This window comes from Balaenoptera acutorostrata, chromosome 4 (assembly GCF_949987535.1).
Source record: "Balaenoptera acutorostrata chromosome 4, mBalAcu1.1, whole genome shotgun sequence".
Lineage (NCBI taxonomy): Eukaryota > Metazoa > Chordata > Mammalia > Artiodactyla > Balaenopteridae > Balaenoptera > Balaenoptera acutorostrata.
The window spans coordinates 150,675,281-150,701,777 of NC_080067.1; the positions used below are offsets into that span (position 1 = coordinate 150,675,281).

General features: G+C 50.3%; 1 protein-coding gene across 9 annotated transcripts in view; it reads left to right on the forward strand.

The window, feature by feature from the left end:
• The window catches only part of ADARB1 (adenosine deaminase RNA specific B1), a 118,329-nt gene that overhangs the window by 60,521 nt on the left and 31,311 nt on the right, over positions 1-26,497 (forward strand). For all 9 annotated transcript variants that reach the window (XR_009008149.1, XM_057545393.1, XM_057545396.1 and 6 more), the window contains 4 exons: positions 16,051-16,125; positions 19,647-20,581; positions 24,058-24,172; positions 26,164-26,332. Coding sequence is in view for 8 of the 9 variants with exons in the window: in XM_057545393.1 (XP_057401376.1) it covers positions 16,098-16,125; positions 19,647-20,581; positions 24,058-24,172; positions 26,164-26,332 (1,247 nt within the window). In the remaining variant the exon portion in view is untranslated. The remainder of the gene's footprint in view (positions 1-16,050; positions 16,126-19,646; positions 20,582-24,057; positions 24,173-26,163; positions 26,333-26,497) is intronic.

Below are 26,497 nucleotides of genomic sequence, written 5' to 3' on the forward strand. Positions count from 1 at the left end.
GTAGAATTCTAATGGAATAAACTCCTTGTTTCCTTCTTGAAAGAGTAGAAAAACAGTTGTCAAGAGTCTTATCCTAAATTAATAGTCCAGGAACATTAAATGTTGGAGTCTTTACTCTAGGACATAGATAAATAAAATTAATTAGGTACCAGGAATGTCAGATGCTAAATGGTGTACAACTATTTCTGACATTCTCCTAGAATTCAGTAGTTATTAACTTGCAAAGATGTGACAGCTGAAGTCCGAAATTGGTGTACTTTTGAAATTGGAAAAAGCTTTAAAGTGTTTTTTTAGATTATTAACTGTCAATTTAATGGTTCTAGAAACCATATCTGATGCAGCAAATCATTGCCATTCTGCTGTGAATTTCTTGATTCCAATGAATACAGGTATTCTATTTTTATGCTCCTCTTAAATAATCCTAAAGGTAGCAGAAAGAAATGGGAAGAAAAAAGAAGAGCATGATAGATGCAGAGAGAGGAAGTTACTTCACCTTTGGGAACTTCTCGTGGAATGGCTGTAAGTTAAGACGTGCTGAGAAAGGTGGTGCTCCGTTAGGGCCCCTCCCGTCCGCGGCCACAGACGCTGCATCAGGGCACCACTTGCCTTGTCATTCCGGTGGGTTCTGCCTCACTCTGATTTTCAAGAAAGCGGAAAACATGGCATTTATTACGTGAGGAAGATTAGCTGTGCGTTCGGTCGTGTCATCTGACAAGAAAAAACAAATTATCACTTTATGAAGTGAAGGCTATATGCACATAACTGCCACTTCTACCTGACTTTTTATATGACTGTAGAGCGAATGTGAAATTGGGTTGTACGATGTGATAGCAGGAAGCCAGCTTGTCCTTGTGTTTCATAGACTGTTCGGTGCCCTTTAGTTAGAAGGAACCTAAATAGACTCGATGTTGTCAAACCAGGCGTCTTGAGAACCGTCCTGCACCCGCGGGGTCGTCGTGAGCGGAGGTGCTGCAGGCGCCGTGGAGACGCCGCGCCACATGCCCCACCCCGCAGGACATGGAGCACCCGTTTGGGTCAGGAGGGAGAAGGGAGTGAGGAGGCCTCTTTGGGGGTTTCCATGAGAAGAGCAAGGCAGGGCAGAGTAAACCACTTAGGATTGGCCAGTTTGAGTCACCCTGGCAGGCTCTGGGCTGTAGCAGTGGTTTCTGGTTGCCTGGTCCCTGCCTGAGTGATCTGGGGCAGGGGCGGGGCAGCAGGGGCCTGGTGGGAAGTTAGATCGCAGTGTGGGCTGTGGTTTGCATTGCTCCTGGCCGAGCCCTCTGCTGTCTCTGCAAATCAGCCCATCCAGGAGGGGGAGTCTCTCCTTCCCAGGGTCTGCAAGGCTCCCAAATGCCAGAGCATCAACAAAAAGAAAATATAGTTAAAATAATTTGCAGTGTGATGTGTGGATGCCACACAGACAACTACTGTACAGAAGCCAGGAAAGCAGAGTCAGAACGACTGCCGGTAAGAGCTGAGCTGCACCTGCAGCTGGGGACGGGGTCAGGGGGCATGCTCTCAGGGTTGCACTCTGGTCCCTCCCCAGGGCGAGTGGTGGGTTCTGTCCCACCAGTGCCCACTGCCTGGAGCCCTGGGGAGGGGGGTTCTGCAGGGTCACGTCTTCTGTGGAGCATGTCCGGATGGGCACACACACAAATATAAGAGTAATGGGAGCTGCTTGATGTGACAAAACATGGCTCAGGCTCCACGTGCAATCGTGGTGAAGCCGGCGTTAATTCGTGTGCACCTTTGGAATAATAAGTTGGAAAAACAATGCTGGCATTACCAGGAAAGGAACACTTTTTATTCAAGACACGGTCAGTTGTGTGGAGAGAAAGATTTTGACACGTCGATTAACTTTTCTTTTGCTGAAGGGCTCTACTACTCACATCCTCCCTGCACACTGACTCCCCCGCGAGACACCCCCGTCCTCAGGGCTCTCGGATGCAGTTGCCTTTTGTTCCAAGGACAGGGCCCCCAAGATGTGGGAGAGCATCTACGCAGCGTGTCTGGATGAGGGGGGCTGAGGGCTGTGGGTTGTGCTGGGCCAGTCCAAGTGCGGGTCCCGCGCCCTGAGATGTGTGTGTGTGTGTGCGCGTGTGTGCGTGCGTGCATGTGTCTGTGTGCGTGTGTGTGCATGTCTGTGTGCGTGTGCGTGTCTGTGTGCATATGCGTGTGTGTGCATATGCGTGTGCATGTGTGTGTGCGCATGTGTGTGTGCATGCGTGTGTGTGTGCGTGTGTGTGCGTGTGTGTGTGCCCTGCTCTGCACCCCCCAGCGAGCCAGGCTGGGTGGGAAGGGGAGGGTCGTGCCTGCCTGGCCCCAGGTGCCCACGTGCAGGTGGGGCCAGCGATGTCCCCAGGCCATGGGGCCCTGGGCCCCTGAGCAGTGCTGCGTGGGAGCGTTACTTTGGGCAGTGTTATTTTGTGAACTGGACTCTTGGTGGTTCTACTTCATTATTTGAGGAATTGTGTATATTCTGGAGACGTTGGGGTTTTTTAGGCAGGACTCTGTTTGCTGGGGAGATGGTGTCGTCACCCCCGCCGCCCCCGGAGTCATGTCCCTGCCCACTTTGAAGGGCTGAGGGCCCCTCCATCTGTGCTTTGAAGAGTGAGCCTGGGGCAGGGGAGGAGCCGCCCTCCCACGTGTCCACGAGGGCCGTCGCAGGCGCGCGGCGCGGATGGTTGACTGAGCGCCCACCCCAGTGGCCGGGGGCTGGGACGGGGCCGGGCTGGCCAGGGCTGGCCCCGCTCATTGCGGGGACCCTGGCCATGGGGACTGTCCTCAGCATCCGCCGGTGTAAAAGGAGGCGCAGGAGACGCTCTGAGAGGAAAGGTAACTCCTTTGTCTTTCATCCTGAAGTGCAAATACTGGGCTTCCAACGTGGTGCGCTGCGGGAACGTGTTCTGACCTGCCTGTGAGTTTATCTTGTTGATGCCGGTTACTTCTGCTTTCCCTCTAGAGTGCCTCTCTTTTCTTCTGTTGGCATTTCGTAGAGTTTTAGCTAGGGACTCACTTACAAAGGTAGATTTTAAAAACATGGCTCTAAACATGTCTAGGAATCACGTCAGCTTCAAGGTTTAAAGTATTTCTTAGGAAGACATTTATGAAATCTTTGAAGTGTGTAGCTTTGAGTCCCAGGAGCTTTTCCCTCTAGAGACAGATGCTTTGTAATTTCTCCTTTGCTGCCACTCTTCCTTACTGACTGACTTTTCTAACGTCAAAACTACTCTTCATGCTGTGGTAAGACTGGCTGCCGGTGTTACAGTGTTTTCCTTTTAAAAACACGGAGAGCAAATTCCTTCCATTCAACACTCCATATAATTTCAGTCTTTAATTCAACTTGATGTGTTAAGATCAATATTCTTTTCTTAACACCAGATTTAAAAGTTGCCTGTGACTATAAAAATCACAAACTACTGGCTTTGGGGTGAATTGTTGCTTTAAGAGGTGTTGAGAGTTTGCTGTCTCCACGTACTATAAGTTAACTAACAGAAAATGTCTGAGGTGCAGAGATACTCCTGCTGAGGCAATAGCCAGTTGTCTTCCGGGCGCCACCGCGTTACCCAGCAGCTGATAGGGCTGGAACGGGGTCTTTCTCCAGCACCGCATCTTTGGGGTCTTCTGCGGCAGGAGACAGTCATCTCTCCAGGAAATAAAATGAGCCACGGTTCTTTAGTGTGGCTTCCCAAGAAGAGGAAGAAGAAATTCATTTTGGAGTCAGCAATCTGTGATAAGAGCATCTTGCTCACTGTAACACAGACGCTTGTACTAACGGAGCTCTGTGTCTAGGAGCGGCGGGGCCTTGTGATGTGTGACCTCTGCAGGCACCATGCCCACCGTGTGTGTCCAGGACAGAGGCACCGTCCCCAGGGCACGCGGGCGTAGCCTTCTCCGTGTCCCCGCTGCTCCCGACCTGCACCTGGTTACGGCGTCGGTGTGTTTGCTCTCCTCGGTCAGGCATGAAAGAGCAAGATGGCATTAAGACAAGCAGTAGGAAATTAAGACAAAGGCAAAAGCCAAAACTGCAAGAAATTTTCATCCACATACCCTAAATTTAGACTTGCCACTATTTTTTCTCCACGGCCCCTCATCACTAAACGTATAAATTCGGGAAAATTTTGAGAAGCGTAAGAACAATTCTGTCATCATTCTTTTGGAACTTATTGTAATTCACATGGTTTGTATTAGTCCCACTGTATACAAATTCTAAATGTCTTCACACATTCTAGAATCTTATTCTTCAGTAGGAAAACCATTCCCAAGTATGTTGCGGTTTCAGACCAACATCTTGAGAAATTGGGTGTTACAAGATGTAGCAATGCAGTGTATTAAGTGAGTCGTGCTCGCTGGACATTCCTGTGTGTGTAGATTCATTGTGAACACTGCTAAACAGCATTAGGTATGTGTTAATACCTGTTCCTATTTATAACATGCCCTATATTTGAAACTAATAATAATGCCTTTAAAAATTATGAGTATTATTAAGACTGGCCATCCCATTTATACCAAATTGGGAAAGTTTTACAAGATGTGAAATGTAGTCTTTTAGTATTGTATAATTTTAAAGTGCTCCAAATCGTGTGTAAAGACTGGTATAACGTGTGCCTCTTCGAATTTAGTTATTTGTCAGTACAGTGTAGCAGCAGGTTCCGTGGTTTCAGTAGCAATGCGATTTCAGTGATTTTTCACTGCTCCTGTGGAAGGGTCACTCCCTTCCACAAGGCAGGGTATTGGCTGTTTACTCTGGATGAGAGGCACATGGCTTAGTTTAGTTGTCAGAAAATTACGGTTAGAAGAGGACAATGTGCAATTTAAATACTGACCAGGACCCCCATACAGCAGACACTGCTGTCTTGGTAGGTGCTGCCCCCTGAGGCCCGAGGTGGGTCTGGAGCCCAGGTCACACTCCCGGGGACTGTTAGACCAGCCCTCCCCGGGCCCGACCAGTGCAGACGCTGTCGCCTTCTCTCCACTCACGGCAGTGGGAGGGGCGGGGTGGAGAACTCAGAGGGCTCCTTCACCCTCCGCCCCCCACCTTATGAACGCCCGCCTGTATTCTGCGACGCAGGGCGTTCTCAGCGAGTACTTCGTCCTGAGTGTGGCAGCACCCTTGTCTGTGCCCCGTCACTCTGCACACCCTGTGACGGCCACTGTCACCGTGCTTGTGCTGCAGTCCAGCTGGGCTCCCCGCGTTTCCAGGATGGAGAAGTGAATGGGGGGTGGGGGCCTTTTATAGAAAAGGAGGCCCAGACCTGTAGAGGTGAGCCACCTCTGATAGTGCTGGAGGACGGGGCATGGGCACTCTGTGCCGTCGAGGAGATGCAGGCAGTACCTGAGGGAGCAGGCAGCTGTCATGCCAGGCTTCTTCCCTGCTTCCACCTGGCTGAGAGGCTGCCTCTTTGTGAGGGGCAGGGTGCTGTGGCAGCTGGAGGCTTAGGGCGGGAGGGCATCTGTCCACCCAGCCACCCAGCCACCCATCCACCTAGCCACCCACCTAGCCATTCACCCACCCACCCACCCATCCACCCACCCGTCCACCCACCTAGCCGTTCACCCACCCACCCGTCCATCCACCCACCCAGCCACCCAGCCACCCACCCACCTAGCCATTCACCCACCCACCCATCCATCTGTTCATCCACCCACCCATCCATCCACCCGTCCACCCACCTAGCCATTCACCCACCCAGCCACCCATCCACCCACCCATCCACCCGTCCACCCACCTAGCTGTTCATCCACCCACCCATCCACCTGTCCACCCACCCACCCACCCATCCATCCACCCGTCCACCCACCTAGCCATCCACCCACCCACCCATCCATCCACCCGTCCACCCACCCATCCATCCACCCGTCCACCCACCTAGCCATCCACCCACCCACCCATCCATCTGTTCATCCACCCACCCACCCAGCCACCCACCCATCCATCCACCCGTCCACCCACCTAGCCATCCACCCACCCACCCACCCATCCACCCACCTAGCCATTCACCCACCCACCCATCCACCCATCCATCTGTTCATCCACCCACCCATCCATCTACCCACCCGTCCACCCACCCAGCCACCCACCCATCCATCCACCCGTCCACCTAGCCATTCACCCACCCACCCACCCATCCATCTGTTCATCCACCCACCCACCCATCCACCCACCCGTCCACCCACCTAGCCATCCACCCACCCACCCACCCACCCATCCATCCACCCGTCCACCCATCCACCCATCCACCCACCTAGCCATCCACCCACCCACCCATCCATCCACCCATCCACCCACCCACCCATCCATCCACCCGTCCACCCACCCAGCCACCCAGCCACCCACCCACCCATCCACCCGTCCACCCACCTAGCTGTTCATCCACCCACCCACCTAGCCATTCACCCACCCACCCACCCATCTGTTCATCCACCCACCCACCCATCTACCCACCCATCCATCCATCCATCCACCTAGCCATTCACCCACCCACCCATCCATCTGTTCATCCACCCACCCACCCATCTACCCACCCATCCATCCATCCATCCATCCACCTAGCCATTCACCCACCCACCCATCCATCTGTCCACCCACCCACCCACCCATCCATCCACCCATCCACCCACCCACCCACCCATCCATCCACCCATCCACCCACCTAGCCATTCACCCACCCACCCATCCATCTGTTCATCCACCCACCCACCCACCCAGCCACCCATCCACCCACCCAGCCACCCAGCCACCCACCCGTCCACCCACCTAGCCATTCACCCACCCACCCATCCATCTGTTCATCCACCCACCCACCCATCCATCCACCCGTCCACCCACCTAGCCATTCACCCACCCACCCATCCATCTGTTCATCCACCCACCCACCCATCTACCCACCCATCCATCCATCCATCCATCTAGCCATTCACCCACCCACCCATTCATCTGTTCATCCACCCACCCTCCCACCCATCCACCCATCCACCCATCCATCCATCCACCTAGCCATTCACCCACCCACCCACCCATTCATCTGTTCATCCACCCACCTACCCATCTACCCACCCATCCATCCATCCATCCCCCTAGCCATTCACCCACCCACCCATCCATCTGTCCACCCACCCACCCACCCATCCATCCACCCATCCACCCGCCTAGCCATTCACCCACCCACCCATTCATCTGTTCATCCACCCACCCACCCATCTACCCACCCATCCATCCATCCATCCCCCTAGCCATTCACCCACCCACCCACTCATCTGTTCATCCACCCACCCATCCATCCATCCATCCATCCATCCATTCATGCAACAAGTAGCCATTAGAGCCTTCTGTGTGCCAGCACCAGGGATTTGGGCACCCATGGGACAGGTGTGGGTGTCAGGATGGCAGTGGCAGAGGGATAGCTTCAGCTTTCAGGCCTGGAGTTCGCTCTGGAATGGGCCACCTGAAGTACCATTCGGTGGGTGAGGAGGGGGATTTCTGTGATGCATTGCTGCTGTGCTGTGTATATCAGGAAGGAAGGGATCTTAACCAATCTCTGGCAAGAGTGGGAGACACCGTGTCTACCAGGAGAGGGGTACAAGTAAGGGAAGTTGCTGACCCCTGGTGGACAGCAGTTATGGATGAAAGGCCCAGGGCTCCCAGAATCTCTTGTGACAGATGTGTGGGCACATTTCATTGCACTTGTACAGATGGGCTTCCCAGCACAAGTGGGGGCCGTGCTCCCTGGGAAGGAGCTCCTTCAGCTGGGGGTGTATTCCAGGGATGGGCAGAGTCACCCAGGTTTGACAGTTGAGATTCTAAAGCAAATGTGTGGAGTTAGATTTGTGGAATGTACTTGAAATACTATGGGAACTGGATCAAATCTTAACAGTGCCTATTCTTAGTGTAATTATTAGTGTTCATATTGAAAATACAGCTCACAGTATTCTCTTTTCTCCCTTTCATTCCAGAAAATAAAGTGTAATTTTCAGATAAACGGGATTTTAATTAGGCCGTGATGAACACAGCAAGCATGGACCGTATTTCAAATGTGTTGTTACTCTTCATTCATCTCGAAGGACAGAGTGTGGTTATAAAAATAATGGAGTTTCTGTTTATTAATCTTCACCATAGTGTCCTACAGAGTAGTTTCACTGCTCTAAACAATGTCTGCGCCCCACCTGTGTATCCCTTCCCTCTTCCCACCCCATGGCAGCCACTGATCTTTTTACTGTCTCCATAGTTGTGCCTTTTCCAGAATGTCATATGGTTGGAATCATACAGTCAGTCCGTAGCCTTTTCAGATTGGCTTCTTTCACTTAGGAGTATGCATTCAAGTTTCCTGCATATCTTTTCTTGACTTGATAGCTCATTTCTCTTTAGCTCTGAATACTATTCCATTGTCTGGATGAGCCACAGTTTATTTGTTCACCTACTGAAGGATAACTTGGTTGCTTCCAGGTTTTGTCAACTGTGGATAAAGCTGCTATAAATATCCACATGCAGGTTTTTGTGTGGACATAAGTTTTCAGCTCCTTTAGGTAAATACCAAGAAAAGCGATTGCTGGATCCTATGGTAAGAGTCTGTTTAGTTTTGTAAGAAACCACTGGACTGTCTTCCAAAGCAGCTACACCATTCTGCATTCCCACCAGCAGTAAATGAGAGTTCCCGTTTCTCTGCAATCTTGCCAGCGTTTGCTGTTGTCTGTGTTCTAGATTTTCACCATTCTAATAGGTGTGTAGGGGCATCTGATTGTTGTTTTAATTTTCATTTCCCTGATGACAGCTGATGTGAAGCATCTTTACTTATTTGCCATGTGTATATCTTCTTTGGTGTGGTGTCTGTTCAGGTCTTTGGCCTATTTTTTAATCAGGTTGTTGTCTTCTCATTGTTGAGTTTTAAGAGTTCTTTGTATATTTTGGATAACAGTCCTTTATCAGCTATTTCTTTTGCAAAAATGTTCTCCCTGTCTGTGGCTTGTCTTCTTGTTCTCTTGACATTGTTTTTCATAGAACAGAAGTTTTTAATTTTAATGAAGTCCAGCTTAGTGATTCTTTTTTTTCGTGGCTCATGCCTATGATGTTGTATCTAAACAGTCATTGCCAAACCCAGGGTCATCTAGGTTTTCTCCTATGTTATCTTCTAGGAGTTTTACATTTTACATTTAGGTCTGTGATCCATTTTGAGTTAATTTTTATGTAGTTCGTAAGATCTGTGTCTAGATTCATTTTTTTGCATGTGGATGACCAGTTGTTCCCGCACCATTTGTTGAAGAGACTATCTTTGCCCTATTGTATTGCCTTAGCTCCTTTGTCAAGGAACAGTTGACAGTATTTATGTGGGTGTGCTTCTGGGCTCTCTATCCTGTTCCATCGATCTATTTGGCTCTTCTTTCACCAATACCACACTGTCTTGATTACCATAGCTTTATAGTAAGTCTTGAAGTCAGATACTGTCAGTCCTCCAAATTTGTTCTTCTCCTTCAATATTGTGTTGGCTACTCTGGGTCTTTGCCTTTTCATATAAACATTAGAATCAGTTAGTTGATTTCCACAAAATACCTTGCTGGGATTTTGATTGGGATTGCATTGAATCTGTAGATAGAGTTGGGAAGAGCCAAAATCAGCATTATTGAGTCTTTCTATCCATGTATATGGATTTTCTCTCCATTTATTTAGTTCTCTGATTTCGTTCATCAGAATTTTGCACTTTTCCTCATATAGGTCTTGTACAAATTTTGTTAAATTTATACCTAAGTATTTCATTTGGGGGGGTACTAATGTAAATGGTATTGTGTTTTTTATGTCAGATTCCAGTTCATTGCTTGCATGTAGGAAAGCAATTGACTTTTGTATATTAACCTTGTATTCTGCAACCTTTCTATAATTGCTTATTAGTTCCAAGAGTTTTTTTGTCGATTGCTATGGTTGTTTTAATTATTCCATGTTGCATTTCACTAGAAAAAAACATGTGTTTTAAAAGTAATGCTTGAACCTTATTTGCTATGCACAGTCTGCTGTATCTAGTTCAATGTGTACAAAATCTCTAAAGGATAACTGAACATCTATTATTTGGATGGTTTCCTAAGAATGAAACTGTTTCTTTGTAAAATATTATAAATTGAATGGTTTGAATATTTTAATGATATTAGTTTGTTTAGAAAGCAAAATATTGGAAGCAAAATACAGATCATGAATGCATTCTCTAAACATGCATGATTAAGTTGTTGAATTTCAGATTATTTTTCTTCAAATTATGTAAGAATTGTATACTTCAGTTATCTTTGTTAAATAAATAATAAAATCATCATTCAGTTTTTTGCTATAGCTGCGAAATTAGTCTAGCCTTTAGCAACTTGCTTGATTTATAGTAGAGAATTAACATGAAAAATCTTCATTTTAACACTTCGCTCTTTAAAAATTTGTAGTGTATGGCTATTAAAACTGAAACCCTTAACAGTCATTAAGAATATGTAAAACTTTTCTCAAAACCATCCTGTTCGGAGAGTAACATGGATAATACCCAGTAATAATAGCTAGTAACTTTTGTCAAGTTACTGCTTGTCTTAAACATTTTTTAATCTATAAATTTCTAGTGAATTCCTAAAGATAGCATTTTTCACCAGCACAATAGAGAATTCATGTTCTGATGCATCCTGAATATTAATAAGTTATGTTCTGTGTATTTGATTCCGGAAAACCTTTTTGTCACCAAGGGAAGGGGAGGGAATGTGTGCAGGTTGACGTTTCCACAGTGAGGATAAGGGTGCTGTCAGAAGCGGATAGGAATGTTGTATTTTACATATATATCTACACCTTGGCTTCCATCATGAACATCTACAGTGTATGAGGAATCACACAACAGGTGACCATTTACCCACCACCCACTTAGAAAATAAAGCATTGCCTGTCGGATCATGTTATTGGAAGTCAGACGCGAACCCATGGGGAACCGAAACCGACACTGACCGAGTGGCCCTGGTGGGTCCAGCTTCCTCTTCCTCCCGGGCTTACCCCGTTTCCAGGCCCACGTGTTAGAAAGCGCGTTGGTCGGTGGTGTGGGAAGCCGCTCTGTCCTGAGTCCGTCTCCCTGCTCCACAGTCCATGAGCCGCGGGCATGCTTTGGGTGCTGGCAGCCCATCCTTCCCAGTCTGAGAGGACCAGCCCCACCTAACTGCTCCTTAGTTCAGAGTCTTCCTGACTATTCAAACCTGATTATTTGTCCACATAAGATCAGCTTTTCTAGTTCTATTTAAAAAAAGAAAATTTGAAATTATAACTGGAATCAAGTTAAACTTAAGTCCCCGGTCTTTCGATGCCAAGTTTAATGGTCTTTTCACGCCTCCCTGCCCCCCCAGTTCTGCTTACTTCTTAATGCTTAGGGGACCCTGAAAAATGAAGAAGGCATTCGAATACTGCTGTCAAGTAAAGCTTTCCTTTACCTGGCCATTCCTGGAATTTTGTTCCATATGGGATTTTGGATGGGGTTTTAATTCTTACGTGTTTGTAGTCCAGGCCATATGAGGTGCTTTTCAGAATGAAAGAAAAATGTTATGCAAAATGCTCTAAAGTGCTTGCATTTGCTATTTTGCTTTGTTTTATAACCTTCAGTACGAGGGTTGGCATTTGTAGAAGCTGAAAATACTGGCTTCTGCTCTGCAAGAGATTTCTGGCTTCCACTTTTAATTTACACGTACCCACCCACACTGTGCACAGCCTGATTATTTTCTACTGTGAGACATTTTCCCTGTCCTTTTTTAGAACTTTAATATGAAAGAGCAGGAAAACGAGGCACGTCCTCCAAACGAGGTGAGCTCTGGCGGCGCAGGGTTCTCCTGTGCTCCGACTGCCCGTCACCGTCGCGGCAGGCGTGGCCTCCTCGTCCGGGACCTCCAGGGAAGCCAGGCTCCCAGCGCGCCGGCCACTATACTGTGTGCCTTCTGCCCGCGTTAAATTGACGGTCTTATTTTGAGAGAACGTACATTCACGTGTAGCTGTAAGAAACAGTACGGGGAGGATGGTGTGCTCTTTACACGGCGCACTGTCACAGCCGGGGTGCCGACCTCAGGACAGTCAAGATCCGGAGCATCCGTCGCCCCCGCTTTGTGCTTTTATAGCCACACCCGCGCCCTCCCCACCCGCAGCCACTGCTCTGCTCTCCATTTCTACAGTTTTCTCGTTTCAAGAATGTTATACGGTTGACCCTCGAACAGCACAGGGGTTGGGGTGCCGACCCGAGGTGCAGTCGGAAACCCGTGTAACTGATAGTCGGCCCTCTGTGTCCTCATCCTTGGACTCAGCCAACCTCAGGCCGTGCAGTGGGGTAGGTCGTGCTTAGTGAAAACAAATCTGTGTCTCAGGGACCCATGCAGTTCAGACCCGTGCTGCTCAAGGACCGCCTCTGTATAAACAGGCTGTCCCGTGTGTAACCTTTGGGACTGGCTTTTTCCCTCAGCCTCGTTCTCTGGGGCTTCATCCAGGTAGTTGCGTGCGTCAGTAGTTTGTTCCTTTTCATTGTCGCGTGGTGCTGCGTGGTGCGGGTGGTCCACAGTGTGTTCAGCCGGTCACCTGCTGAAGGGCGCGGGGTTGTCTCCGGCTTGGGGCTGTTATGAATAAAGTTGCTATAAACGTTCCTGTACACGTTTTTTATGTGAACGTAAGTCTTCATTTCTCTGGAATAAATGCCCACGCGTAGTTTTAAGAAACCACCAGACTGGTTCCCAGAGTGGCTGTACCATGTTACATCCCCACCAGCAGCGTGTGAGTGACCCAGTTTCTCCCCTTCCTCGCCGGCCCTTGCGTTGTCATTATTTTAGCCCTTCTCGTAGGTGTGTGGTGGAATCTCACGTGGTTTTAAGTCCCACTTCCCTCGTGCTAATGATGATGAACGTCATTTCCCGTGTGAACATCCGTCGTGTGCGTTCTTTGGTGAAGTGTCTCTGTAATGGGAGCGTGCGTTTCATTGTTGAGAGCCTCTTGTGTATTTTGTGTGTTGGTGTGTGGTTTTCAGATACTTGCTCACAGTCTATAGCTTGTCTTTTCATCTTCTCAACAGGGTCTTTAGCAGAGCAAACGTTTTTTCATTTCGATGGGCTCCAGTTCATCATTTTTTCCTTTTATGGATCGTGCTTTCAGTGGCTAATCTGCACACTCTTTGCCGAGTCCTAGATCCCACGGATGTTCTCCTGTGATTTTTGTAAACGTCTTGTAGTTTCATGCTTTACGTTTAATAAGCCCATGGTCCATTCCAGGTGAATGTGTGTGGGGGGTGGGGGGTGTGAGCTCTAGGTGCCCGGCTGCCCAGCACTGTCTGTTGACAAGGCTGTCCTTCCTTCTTTGCGTTGCTTGTGCACCTTTGTCAACAATGAGCGGGTGTTTTGTGGGGGCCTGTCTCTGGGTCCTCTGTTTTGTTCCACGTGGTCTGCCTGTCTGTCTTGACGACTCGGACTGTATAGGCAGTGTTGAGATCAGTTACTGATTCCTCCCACTTCTTTTTTATGATGGCTGCTTTAAAATTTTCTCAGATAACGCTGAGGTCTCTGGGTCGGCATCGATTGTCTTTTTCCATTCGGTTTGAGATCTTCCTGGCTCTCAGTGTGATGAGTGATCTTTGATTGAAACCTGGACATACTATGTTACAAGCACCTGAGTCTTACTTGGACCTCTGCTTCAGCTGGCTTTCTCTCCCAGCCCTCTGTTGGGGAGGGGAGACGCCGCCTCATCGCTGCCGGACGGGGGTGCATGCCCAGGTTCCCTGGCCTCCACTGGCACTGCTGGGTGGCGGCCTCCTGTGACACCCGCAGTGGGGAGGGGGCAGGCACCTGGGTACCGCCAGGGTGGGTGGAAGTCCAGGCTCCCCGCCTGTTCTCCCTGACTCTGCATCGCTGGGGGGAAGGGGGAGGGGGTCGTCACAGCCCAGAGGGAATGAGACGCGAGACTCCCCCACCCCACGTCGTTGCTGGGTGGGAGGCTGGGGTCTGGCTGAATAGGGCGGTTTGGTCTGTCAGGTTCCTGTCCTGCTGGGAGGTCCTCTCCTGGTCCCTTGGCCAGAGAGACAGTTTTCGTTGGGTGTTTTGGTCTGCCCATTGGTGTTTCCAGGTTGCCGGCTTCTTCAGCTCCAAGCCTGGGATAATGATGCAAAAAGAAGACGTAAGGGACTCGCCGCCACACCGTCCCCGGGTCCCCTGCTGCTCTGCCGTCTCCCCTCTGCCCTCCCGAGCCTCCTCGTGCTTGCTGTGTCTGTGCCGTCCAGGGTTTTCAGTTGGGCTAAACGGGGGACGTGCCCTCCGTCGTCCCACCACACGAGCCCCTGTGCCTGCTTTGAGTCCAGCTCTCAGCCAGTGAGAACAGAGTGGTCTGGACAGCTTGTGTGGTTGCTTCCAGAACTGATAACTGAGTTTCTCAGAAGCGCTTTCTAAGGGCCTTTCTCACACAGCCTCTGTGCTTCCCGCATGCTACCCGTTCATAGCCTTCACGTTGTGTCCCACCGCCCTCTCCTCCAGGATCAGCTTAACCACCACACTCCCTGACTGTGGCCGAGAGGACCCTTGGAGCACCTGCATCTCACTGAGGGCATGGGCGGTCTGGCACTCGTGCCCATTCCAGACCTCAAGGAAATTACTTCCACTGAAACTATTCCATAGTGGAAATATTAACACACACACCGATACAGAATTGTGTGGCGAGCCCGAGTGCCCGTCAGGCAGCACCGGCATCACCAGCCGTGGCCCCTCAGGTTCATCCGTATCTACCTTTTCCCACCACGTGGGATCATTTTATAATAATAAATCCCAGGTATCATTTCGTCTGTAAATATTTCAGTATATATCACTAAAAGATAAGCACTATTTCCACACCTAAAATGACTGAAACTTACTCCTTAATACAATCAGCTATCCAGACAATATTTTTATTTAAATTTCTCAATTGCAGAGTCTGTCTGATTCATTTTAGGTTCTTGTAATATCCAGTACTGTGCTTTTCATATAATAAACTTTCAGAAATTTATGCTGAAGTAATTCATGAGTATAAAATGTTAATGCTTTAAAATCTATCTGGAACACTTTCTTGAATAAAGGAGTCTAAATAAAAACTCATTTAACTTTTAACTCATTTAACTGTATGTTTACCAGATATACAGTGAGAGTTAATGTCATTAACAAATGGTTGTCATGGAAACTATTTTACATATATGTTACATGAGAGAGATGTATAAGGTATAAGCATGATTTAGCACATTTTAGTCACTATTTCCTTAAAAGCAATAAATTTGCCTCTTAACTGATTTATAATATAAATTTAATTTGTATAAAAAATGTGACTACAAAATTTGCAGATCTTTTTCCTCAATGGCAATTTGATGGGATTCTTTATTACAGATTATATGTTAGTACAGTCCTGCAAAGTATAGCCAAGGTATTTAGGAAGAGGAAACTCTTAAATTTGTTAATAATTATATAATTGGAATAATTGTTCTTTGAGGATTTCTTGTGGTTTCTCCTGACAACAGAATAATAAGTTATACATGGCTAAGAAATTAGATCAGATTCGAACAGTTATGTGCTTTTTAGTTCCGTCCGTGCGATGCTTCTCAGTCAAGGTGAAGGGGAGGAGTAGGGTGAACGCTGCGGCATGTTCTTGCTCCACAGCTTTATTTTATAACCCAAACCAAAGTCCCCCCAGAACAGAGGTCAAGTGGCAGATGGGCTGGAGTTCTGTTTGGGGTTTGTCTTGACGAGGCGTCTTTCTGAGATTTAAACGTGTCACCCTTCCCTTGGTTCGGAGCTCTCCATGGTCCTGACCCCTGGAATCCAGGCGGTCCTCCGCAGCGTGGCCCGAAATCTTCCCTGCCATGGTACCCGCCCCCTGCCCAACAGCAGAGTCCTGGCCAGGATCCTGGGGGGGGGGGGGGACGCTGGAGATCCTGGACCATGCTGAAGAGGCAGGAGCATCAGAATGTTCTGTCCAGAGGGCAGACCTAACCGTCCTTGTTCTGCGACTTTTTCCACAGAGGAGACTTTACCTCATATGACTGGTACACTCAATGTCATTTTCTTGCTGTCTTTCAGACAGAAACAGTCTCCGCCAGTCAAGAAACCCTCAAAAGTATTTTGCCATGGATGTAGAAGATGAAGAAAACATGAGTAAGATCTAGGCCTATCACGTAGTATCAAGTGGCTAATTTTCTATGAAAATCTTAGTGTTGTAAATGTATTGAATGGGACCAACTTGGGGAAGGTGATTGTCTTCCTTTGATACAGACTGCTAACGGTGGCATGTGTTTAATTTTTATATAATCTCTACAGTAGGTATCGGTGTCTACTGTGGGCATTTCCTTACAGCTGTTTGTCTGGATTTTCATTCCTTGCTGTCCTCCTGGGGTCCTGATGCACATGCCTGGAAGGGGGAGGCCTGCCTCCAGGTGCACGTGTCATAAAGCCGCATGGCTTCGTGCTCTGTCACTGCGTGGTTCTCATGATCATGGTCCAATTTCCATCTGTGTAAATCTGAGATAACCTTTGAGATTGGTCATTTGAGGTGACAGTGTATAAAATCTTCCCTTCAAATACGGTGGGTTGTCCGTGCGTTTTGAAGGAAGGGGACTCGCGTGAGTCTGTTGATCTTGTTTCCAAAGACTTTGATGGGCCTTCAGGCTGCCGTGGCCTGAAACCCCTTTCCACACTGCCCTCTGGGATGGAGGGGACGGAGGGGCAGAGAGCCTCAGCTTTCCCGCTCTCGACATTGTTCATAGATATTCATAGATGAAGAGTTCAGTGAATATACTTCTCTATTCTGTTTTGTCTTTAATCCCGGAGAGCAGAGCCTTTGCATAAGGTTAAATGCTCCCACAGAAGTTGGGAGCTTTCAGTAGGGAAATCACAACAGAGACATCAGTGTTCTGGTATGTGTGTAATGTGCATTGTTACTTGTCCATGTTGAGAGGTCCCAGGAAGAACCCGCAGGCGTGAGTGACGAACGGTCACCGCGGATGAGGATACAGTCCACCGCTTTCCCTCGGCCTCACCCAGAACCCACAGCCGAGGCCTCGGAGTTGGCTTGTCTGCATGCAGAAGCCAGGGGTTCTGCTCCACGAGTGCAGTGGGCGCCGTGGAGTTGCTGGGTGACCCCGCAGTCGTGTGCCCTCAGGCTAGAGGCCATTCCCGGGACGCAAGCGTGAGAAGACGTGACCAGGCGCGGTTTCAATCTATGTGGCAGCACCTCCTCCCGCGGCCTCCGGCTGCCCGTGGCGCTGCCCCCAGCACAGCTGCTCTCGGGGTCTTTGGAACCCAGCCTGTGTTCTCAGGGGTCAGCCCACTCCCCACTCCCACTGTCACCCATGGCGCTGGTCATCAGGTATGGGAGGAAATGTCCCAGTGTGTGTAGGGATATAACTATCCCAGACTGATCCGGTAGTCTCTTACCGAGATAAAGAATCCTTCTGAATTCATTTTCTGGAAAGATAAACTGTTGGTTCTAGCGCTGAAACTTTGAAATGCCAGTCCTGTATTTTCTATCATTTTGAAAGCGATGAAGAATTTTTATCATGGTTAATATTCACATTTATGAAATAAAGTAGCATGATATGGAAAGAGAAAGCATCTATTTAAGAAGAGTTATGATAGTGGGAGGTCTTTCTCTAATTTTAGTGTTTTATTTTCCTTTACATAGTAGCCTTTTTAGTAAAGTAGAACATGAGCAGTATTTCCATGCTTCTGAAGCAAATAAGAACTCAGAATCTATGTGAACTATCTTATGGAAAGTGTATTTTTCTATAATCAATACTGATTATTTTTATTTTTTAAAAGAAAGCATTTGTTTGTTCCAGAGATTATAAACATTGGATTAAATGCATGTCAGGATACATTTCTCATGATCTGACTTCTGTAGTGATAATTCCGTTCAGCGGTAACGTCAGAACGTAAGCCGTCATGTCGCATGTGATATTCTTGCTCGTTTGTTAATCTCAATTCTGTCCTGCCCCACCCTTTCTAACCTTTTGTTTCCCTGGAGCACCGAAAGGAGTAACCTATTGAGCTTTTGCTGGAGGATGTTATAAATGAAAATTTAGTGTCCATTCCGTCAGCTTTGTCAACTGGGAGAAGTGGTGTGTGTCAGGAGTACGTAGGAGGCATGAAGTCTGTAGGGAAAGCTTGGCCATCTCCCAATCTCTGCCACGGTGTGGGAGCAGTCTTCCCGTGGCCTGTGTTTAAACCAGGGCTGTTCTCACATCTCAGCTGGGTGGTGACAGCCCTGGGAATCTAAGAGCTTGAACTGTGGGGACTGCCAGCCTGTGACCCAGACTTGCTGCCACGTTAAGCCCCCCCCCGTGGGCAGGGCCGATGAGCATTTTCACTGTTTCTCAGTTTCCTTAGCATAGTCAGAATCTACTTTCACGTTATGTAGTAGAAACGGACCGAGGGCCACCGTATTCGGGTACTTGTAAACAGGCTTACAATTGTGAAGAATATTTCCGTTGCTTAAAAGACTTACGTGGATTCTCAAAAACTAGTGGTAGGTCTTCAAGTACATTCATGTCAACAGTATTGTAAAGCCCTGTGATAGCTACCCCTGAGCTTCCTGCGGCCAACAACGTGTGCAAACGAACCAGGAAAACAAGGAGTTACTTCTTTTTCTTTTTAAAAAAGCTTTATCTGATAAACTTAAAGGGGAGAGTGAATGCTTTTTTATTCCCCTTTTTGAAATTAAAATCTTATTTTGCCATGAACTTTTAGAGTTCTAAAATTATCTTTATTAATTGTAAAAATAAACTACCTTTAAAAGGTAGGATAACAATTATTCTGTAAATCCATCAAATACTTGTTTTTCTAAAAAAGACAAAGATGCCACCTTCAGTTGGGAAGTTAGGGAGCTGTGGCCGTCTGCAGTGTCAGTCTTCCTATCTTGCCTTATATATTTTTTTCTATCATGGGATGTATTAAGGATTCAGAGGCAAATCAGTCCCCATACATAATGAAACAATGTTAAATGAATACTAGAAGTGAAGCTATATCCTTCAAAATAATTTCTAAAAGGCCAGAATACTTTGCATAAGCAGTTTTCTAATATCCATGAACCAAACCAAATAACTGCACATATTAATTGCATATTTTAAACCAGAAAAACTAAGTAACTTGTGAATGCATGTTTTAAATAATGTCTTCTTTTCGGGGAAAGGCTGCAATTGAAAGCCCAACATGAGTATAGTATGAGAGTAGATGGCATTGAAAAGGAGGAAAATGCTAAAATAAAGTGTACATTTGTCAATACTGATATTAGATTTATTAATGTAAGGTCTTTCTGGGTTAGTTCATCATCCCACATTTTGATAAACTTCAATAAAATTCCTCTAGATGCTTCGGAATATTCTCGTAGAAAAAGATGATTTAAAAATTCACCTTTCAATGCAAAAGCAGTCCATGATACTAAATAGAAACAGGATTAGTGATTGTTTCTCAGAACGTCAAATTACTCCAATTATTCCAACTTAGGTGGATAGATAGCTCTGTGGTTAAATGCACAGCTCCACACGTCTGCAGCCAGGAACAAAATGTATAAGCACACATCACTTAACCAGTTACAAAGGGCGATAAAGGAATCTATAAATTTTGCATTTACAAGATCCTGCAACGAAGGCGTTGTAAGTTACTCTTTCTGGGCACCGCAGGTTCGAGCAGCACAGATGTTAAGGAAAACTGCGGTATGGACGGCGCGCCCCCCAAGGACGGCAGCGCCCCGGGGCCTGGCGAGGGCGCCCCGCTCTCCAACGGGGGCGGCGGGGGCGCCGGCAGGAAGCGGGCCCTGGACGAGAGCAGCAATGGCCACTCCAAGTTCCGCCTGAAGAAGCGGAGGAGGGCGCCGGGGCCCGCGCTGCCCAAAAACGCGCTGATGCAGCTCAACGAGATCAAGCCCGGCCTGCAGTACACGCTGCTGTCGCAGACGGGACCCGTGCATGCGCCCCTCTTCGTCATGTCCGTCGAGGTCAACGGGCAGGTCTTCGAGGGCTCCGGCCCCACGAAGAAGAAGGCCAAGCTGCACGCGGCCGAGAAGGCCTTGCGCTCCTTCGTCCAGTTTCCCAACGCCTCCGAGGCCCACCTGGCCATGGGCCGGAGCCTGTCCGCCAACGCAGACTTCACGTCCGACCAGGCTGACTTCCCCGACGCGCTCTTCAATGGCTTCGAGACCCCGGACAGGCCGGACATGCCCTTCTACCTGGGCGCCAATGGCGACGACTCCTTCAGCTCGAGTGGGGACCTCAGCCTGGCCGCGTCTCCCATGCCCGCCAGCCTGGCCCAGCTGCCCCTCCCCGTGCCCCCGCCGTTCCCACCCCCGAGCGGGAAGAACCCCGTGATGATCCTGAACGAGCTGCGCCCGGGACTGAAGTACGACTTCCTCTCGGAGAGCGGGGAGAGCCACGCCAAAAACTTCGTCCTGTCCGTGGTCGTGGACGGGCAGTTCTTTGAGGGCTCGGGGAGGAGCAAAAAGCTCGCCAAGGCCCGGGCCGCGCAGTCTGCCCTGGCCACTGTCTTTAACTTGCGCCTGGACCAGACCCCGTCTCGCCAGCCCGTCCCCAGCGAGGGCCTCCAGCTGCACTCGCCACAGGTGAGGACAGCCGCCTGAGCGCGGCCGCGTCTTGCTCATGCTTTTAGACGGGGTGCGGTTGCCATGGTCACTGGTGTCTTCTCGCCGCTCTGTCCTCAGCATGGGGAGGTCCTGGTAAGTCCGGCTGCCGGGCGGCCTTCCCGTGACTGTGCCAGTTGTGGGGCCGCCGCGAAGCCCGGCCAGGGCCGTCAGGTGCAGCGTGGTCAGTGCCGCCCACGGCGGGTGGGCCGAGGTGCCCTCCCTGTGCTGCCTGCCCCTGTGGCTACCACAGCCCACGGCGGCCTGTCGCGGAGGAGACGGGAGGGGAGGGGAGGGCCGGAGCCCTGGCACCTTGCCCCAGCTCAGTGGGGCCCCCCCTCCGTGTCTCACCTGGGACCCAGGTACAGGACAGGTGGGGCTGGCTGGTCAGCAGCTGAAACCCAAGTCTGGGTCAAGTGCCAGCGCCCCGCGGATCCTGTCCAGGCCGAGGCCGAGCCGCAGCGCTGGCGAGCACGCGTCAGAAGGGCCGGGGCGTCGGGGCCTCTGCGAGTGCTCCAGAGCCCCCCGGCTGCCTGGGGGTCTCGGCACCTGCAGCTCCCCGAGGGGTCCCTGTAGCTCCCCTGCTCAGCCGGAGGTGGGCACCCCTCTTAGTCTGGTCTTGGACAGGGCGAGAAGGGGGACTATCAGGGTGAATTTTCAGGGTGAAGAGAGGGGACATTTCAGGGTGGGCTCTGAGGAGAGGGAAGGAGGAAGTGACGTTTAGTTGTCATCTCAACACCCTAGAACTCTTCGGTTATTTATTGCTTCTTTTCCTGGAAATCCAAAATTATTCTGGTCTATTGTAAAAATGTTTCTTTCAGGGAGGAAGTCTGACCCTCTTCTCTATTCCTTTCTGTCAAAATATTATTCACTTTGAAGATAAAATACACACTGATCTGAGGAGAAAATATGAAGGACTCCAAATTGACGGGACAGCCCACATTCCCTCAGGAAACTCGGCTTCCATCTTACCTTTCTGTGACCTCTGTACAGTTGTCACCCTAGAGGACCAATAGTTCTCAGTTTTAAAAAAGGAAATTTATTTTCTTTCGCTTAAAGCCACCAAATACAGCATCAGTATAAAGTAACATATTCAAAGTATTTCGCTGATTTTTTATGAGCCAAGTAACCGCTTCCCGTGTATTAACTTCTTGTTAATATTATTCATAAGCACCATTAGTCCATTTATCATTTTACACGTCGGTGGCACTAGTTCCCAAGGGATTTTTTATTTCCAGGTTTACTGTTTGATAGAGTGTTTCAGCCTGAGCTGCGGTGGCCCTGTCTTCCCTTAGCACCGGCAGTCACGTGAAGAGACTGGACTCATCAAATGCTGTGACCCCCGGTGCTTGGTTCTGCGTGGGTGACACCTCGGTGGGGGGGCAGGGAGGCGGGCGGAGGTCTGCGTGTGGGTGTGCGTGTGCGTGTGGGTGTGCGTGTGCGCGGGTGTGTGCGTGTGCGCTGGCAGCCTGCCGCTGCCCTGGCTGCGATGTCAGTGGAGAGCAGTGACCAGAGCCCCTGGATGGTGGAGCCTTGCTCGGGAGGGGCCGTCTCCGCCCTGCCCAGGTGGCCTCTGTGGCCCAGGCCAGCCAGGCTGGGGCAGTGGAGCTGTCCCTCCCCCGCCCGAGCCCGCCCCGCTCACAGGGCCCCCAGGGTGGCTCCCAGCCCCCGAGCGGTACCTCAGGAAGTAGTCGTGTCCTCCTCGCAGGACGTGCCGGCCTCCAGAGGGTCAGTCCTTACACTCGCTCCCCTGGGAGTCTCCAGACATACGGTCTAGAGGGGGTGAAACGTCCTACTGTCTTGCGGGTGGAACCCTTGAAGGACGTGGGTTGGCCATCCCTGGTCTCAGGACTTTTTGCCTCCATGGCGTTCATGGCGGCATCAGAGGGTTTAAAATCAGACAGCGTTGCCCACGTGGTATGTGCAGGGCGGTCTGTCAGTGAACTTGGTGGACGTGGCCGGACCGAGCCGTCCCGTGGGGCCCAGCCTCGAGCTGACTTTGAGAGCATGTTCCCTTTGTTATCACATCTGCCCCGAACCTAGAGGGAGATTGCTTCACGCCTAGTCTTCGGGGGACGGGAGGGCTGGCCTGGGCAGAGGCTGTCCGTGCAGGTGCCCAACTCCACGCTTTTCTGCTTTTCTCTGAGAGTTCGGAGCCCCGCCTCACCTTGCATGGAGCGGGCCTTTGTTTCCTCTGGCTTCCCTTCCCCTCCTGCTGTTCTTCTCTTCCCACTGGAGGGTATCATCGCCATCGTGTGATTGCACATCCTGCCTTTCTGTCCGTGGCCTCGCTACCTTTCCTGCCCGCACACCTCCGCCCTCGGTGCCTCTGTCTAGGGTGCAGAGTAGGGCCCCGTCTCCTGCTCTTCTGGCCACACTCCGTGCCTTTGGCCTTGAGCACCGCCTTCTGGGGCTCGTTGCTGGTGCAGTGGCCAGTGGAAACATCCTGATGACGCTTCTTCCCAGAGAAGCCACCATTTAGGACAGGTGGCTTTTCTGTTCATTTGGGAGTATTTTATTGAGGGCCCAGCTGGGGACTCCAGACCAGTGTGAGCTGGTGGGACGTGGGTCCCACGCGGCTCCTGGCACACACCTCCCATCAGGCATCGTTTCCCAAAACACCGAGGGTCCGTTCTATCCAAAATGAATCGTAAGCTGTGAAAGTAGGACCATGTCCAAAATCTCACCGGTGCATTTGCTTCTGAGAAGCACTCCCTGCAGTCCAGCGGCTCCCTGACCTGGAAACGCACCACTGGAAGTCTTCTGAAATCACATTACACTCGCCCTGCACAGGTGTAGCCTCCGGTGCATTCTGGTGTCATTCGGTCTAAGTGACAAATGCCCTTACAGGCTCTAAGCGGTGCTGGTTTCTGAGTGACTGGGCCACGGTAATTACTTTTAGATGTTGAAATCACTGAGACACACACGGACCGGGCGCCTTTGGGAGGGAGGTGCTGTGAGCTTAGTGATCCTGCAATGTGACCGCCCTTCAGACCTCCCCTTTCTCTTCCCATGTGTCCCCCATGGGGCCTCGCCAGCCCTGAGCTGACTGGGCCGCACCTCCTGTGGTCTCACTTCTTCCAGAAGCCCTGCTGCTCGGGGACTGTGGCTGCAGGACTCGGAGCCCTGGCTCGGAGCTGCAGAGGGGGGAGGGGGGTGACCGGGCAGGCGCTCTCGCCTCTGGGCCTGGGTCCCTCCCCCGGGGCAGGGCTGGTGTGAGGAGGCCTCACCTGCTCAGGTGCTGGCTCCCATGCGGTCGGGCTCCAGACGGTCCTCCTGCAGAGACCCTCGCATGCCCCTTGGGCGTCTGTTTCCCAGGAATGTCTGGGAGGAAAAAATGTGCATGCACGCGCACACACACACACACACTCGTTTGCCAGACTTACCTGTGTGGTTCCAGAGGAGAGGCCCCAGAACGTGGCCCCGAGGGGAGCGCTAACCCCCTGCTTGGTCCGCAGGTCTTAGCCGATGCCGTGGCTCGCCTGGTTCTGGAGAAGTTTGGGGACCTGACGGACAACTTCGCCGCCCCCCACGCGCGCAGGAAAGTTCTTGCTGGAATTGTCATGACAACAGGTAACCGTGTTGGCGGTGTGTCCCCCTGCCTGTTTTCATGCTTTATGAAGGTGAAATGCTTTCAGCCTAGAAAAATCTCTGTGACACCAGCAGGAGGTCACTTTTTCATTCTCCTTCACAATGTTTACCATGTGCAAATAGAGGAACTGCGCTTATATTTTTCCCCTACAGGTTCATCTTTTTAACCTAAGTTTTTCATTTGGAGAAAGAGTCCTGTATTAATATTTGATTCCTATAATCTTATGTGAATGGTCTTGATCGACTCTGGAAACCTGCAGGAGAGCTGTTAGTTCTTACTTCACTTGAAAGTAGGACATAATCTGATTTATCAGTTAATGTTAATGCTGCCATATAAGTTTCTGTGTGACTTTTACAGAGGAGAGAGGAAGCCCTAGCAAGAGTAGGAAATCTGTGGGGGTAAAACACACTTTGGGATAGCAGAAGAAACCCTATTAAATTTGTGTCTAAGTTCCCAGCAGCGAAGGGAACCCTCCCTGAGTTCTCTTCCCACATCCCAGGAGTGAGCCCGCCAGGCAACGTCTCTGTGGATCCCTCCTGGGAACAGGAAAGCATGGCCTTGGCCAGTGCCTGCATCCCTGGGGTGGCCGGGAGGACCCTCTGCTCCTTGGGGCCGAGTCTGGGGCTGTCATGGGGGGGCCCTTTCTTCTCGGAGCATCTGCTCTGCCCAGCTGGCCAAGCCTGGCCTGCCGCGTGCAGGAAGCCACCAAGAGGCCAGAGAGGGGGGTGGCGGGGGGTGGTTGGTCTGTCTACACCTGGCGGGCAGGGGCAACCCCGGTTCCCATGGGGCGACTGCCCGTCCCCTTCTCCTGAGGCGTGGTTCACCTCTGATCACGGACAGGACCTGATTCTGTGACCCTCAGCGCTGATCGCCCCCCATGCCCTAGAGGACAGGATCTCATTTCCTTGCTGTGTCTTTACCTTGGCACAGCTGAGAGCTGTCTGACGGGTAGGAGGAATGCTCTGAACAGTAACTTGGGTTTCAGTGTTTATTCTGATGTGTGCTGCCTGTGTTTTCTCCCTCTTCTCCCTCCATCTCCTTGCTGTCATCTTGTACACACGTAAAGGTGAACGCGTATGCTGCTGGATGACGTAGTTTCCTAAGCAAGGCGCTGCCCTTCCTGGCGATGGGAGTGAGCGAGCCTGTGGTTTTTCATCCAGGTGTTTTAACCGCCTCAGAAGGGGCGCGTTACCTCGTGGGTGTATTTTGCCCCATAGTGTGTGTTGCACTTGGGACCCTCCGCTCGAAGCCACGGTTTACGCCTGAAGGCAGCACCACACTGCACGTGGCATGTGGTCCTGACGTCAGGAGACCTGGTTCAAATCCCCAGGCCGACTTTAATGGCCCTGTGCCTCAGTCCCCTCATCTGCAAATGGAGACAATGGTAGGATGGGCCTCGGAGGACATGGGAGGGAAGTGAGGTACCTTCCCCGACAGGCTGCGCGCAGGGCCTGCACCCTGTCGTACGTGGTCTGTCTGTCGACACCTGCATATCAGAGTGATGGCTCCCGAGGTTTCCCCAGTGCTGTTGGCTGCACTCACTCCCTGTGCAGTTAACGGTGCCAGACCGCTAGACAGCCCACTGCATGACTCCTGGGCCCCCGGGGTGAGTGTCAGGCAGTCCTCCCAGCCTCTGCAGTGCTTTGATGTTACTTCCAGGATTCATTACCAGGCCAGTCTGTCTACCTCTACACAGTGCTCCCCCGTGTCCACTGGGGAATGTTCAAGAAAGGACTAGTGCGTTCCAGGGGAAGTAACTTTCCAAGTAGAATCTTGACACGCAAGAGTGGGGAGGGCTACCCTCCCAGAATGTGCAAAGCAAGGCTCGGGGGGCCCGTTAGCAGCACCCAGGTGAGGGTCAGTAGCAGGGTGTGAAAATGAGCTGACGTCTCCCAGGTCAGTCCCTGGGAATGCGGGTCCAGCCCGGGCGTGGCAAGGAATAGCGAGGAACGATTTCTCTTCTGTTTTTCAGGCACAGATGTGAAGGATGCCAAGGTGATCAGCGTTTCCACAGGAACAAAGTGTATTAACGGCGAGTACATGAGTGATCGCGGCCTTGCGCTGAACGACTGCCACGCAGAAATCATATCTCGAAGATCCTTGCTTAGATTTCTTTACACACAACTTGAGCTTTACTTAAAGTAAGTTTAGCAAGTAAATAAGTAAAGGAAGCTGTTTTTTGTTTTTTTTTTTTAATTGTCCTCTCATCAGAATGTATTGCAAAACTCTCCACTGCTTCTGTAAGCACTGAAAAATTCTCAACCTAGTAACTTTCTGGGTAACAGTGAGGTTGGATCCCATTTCCC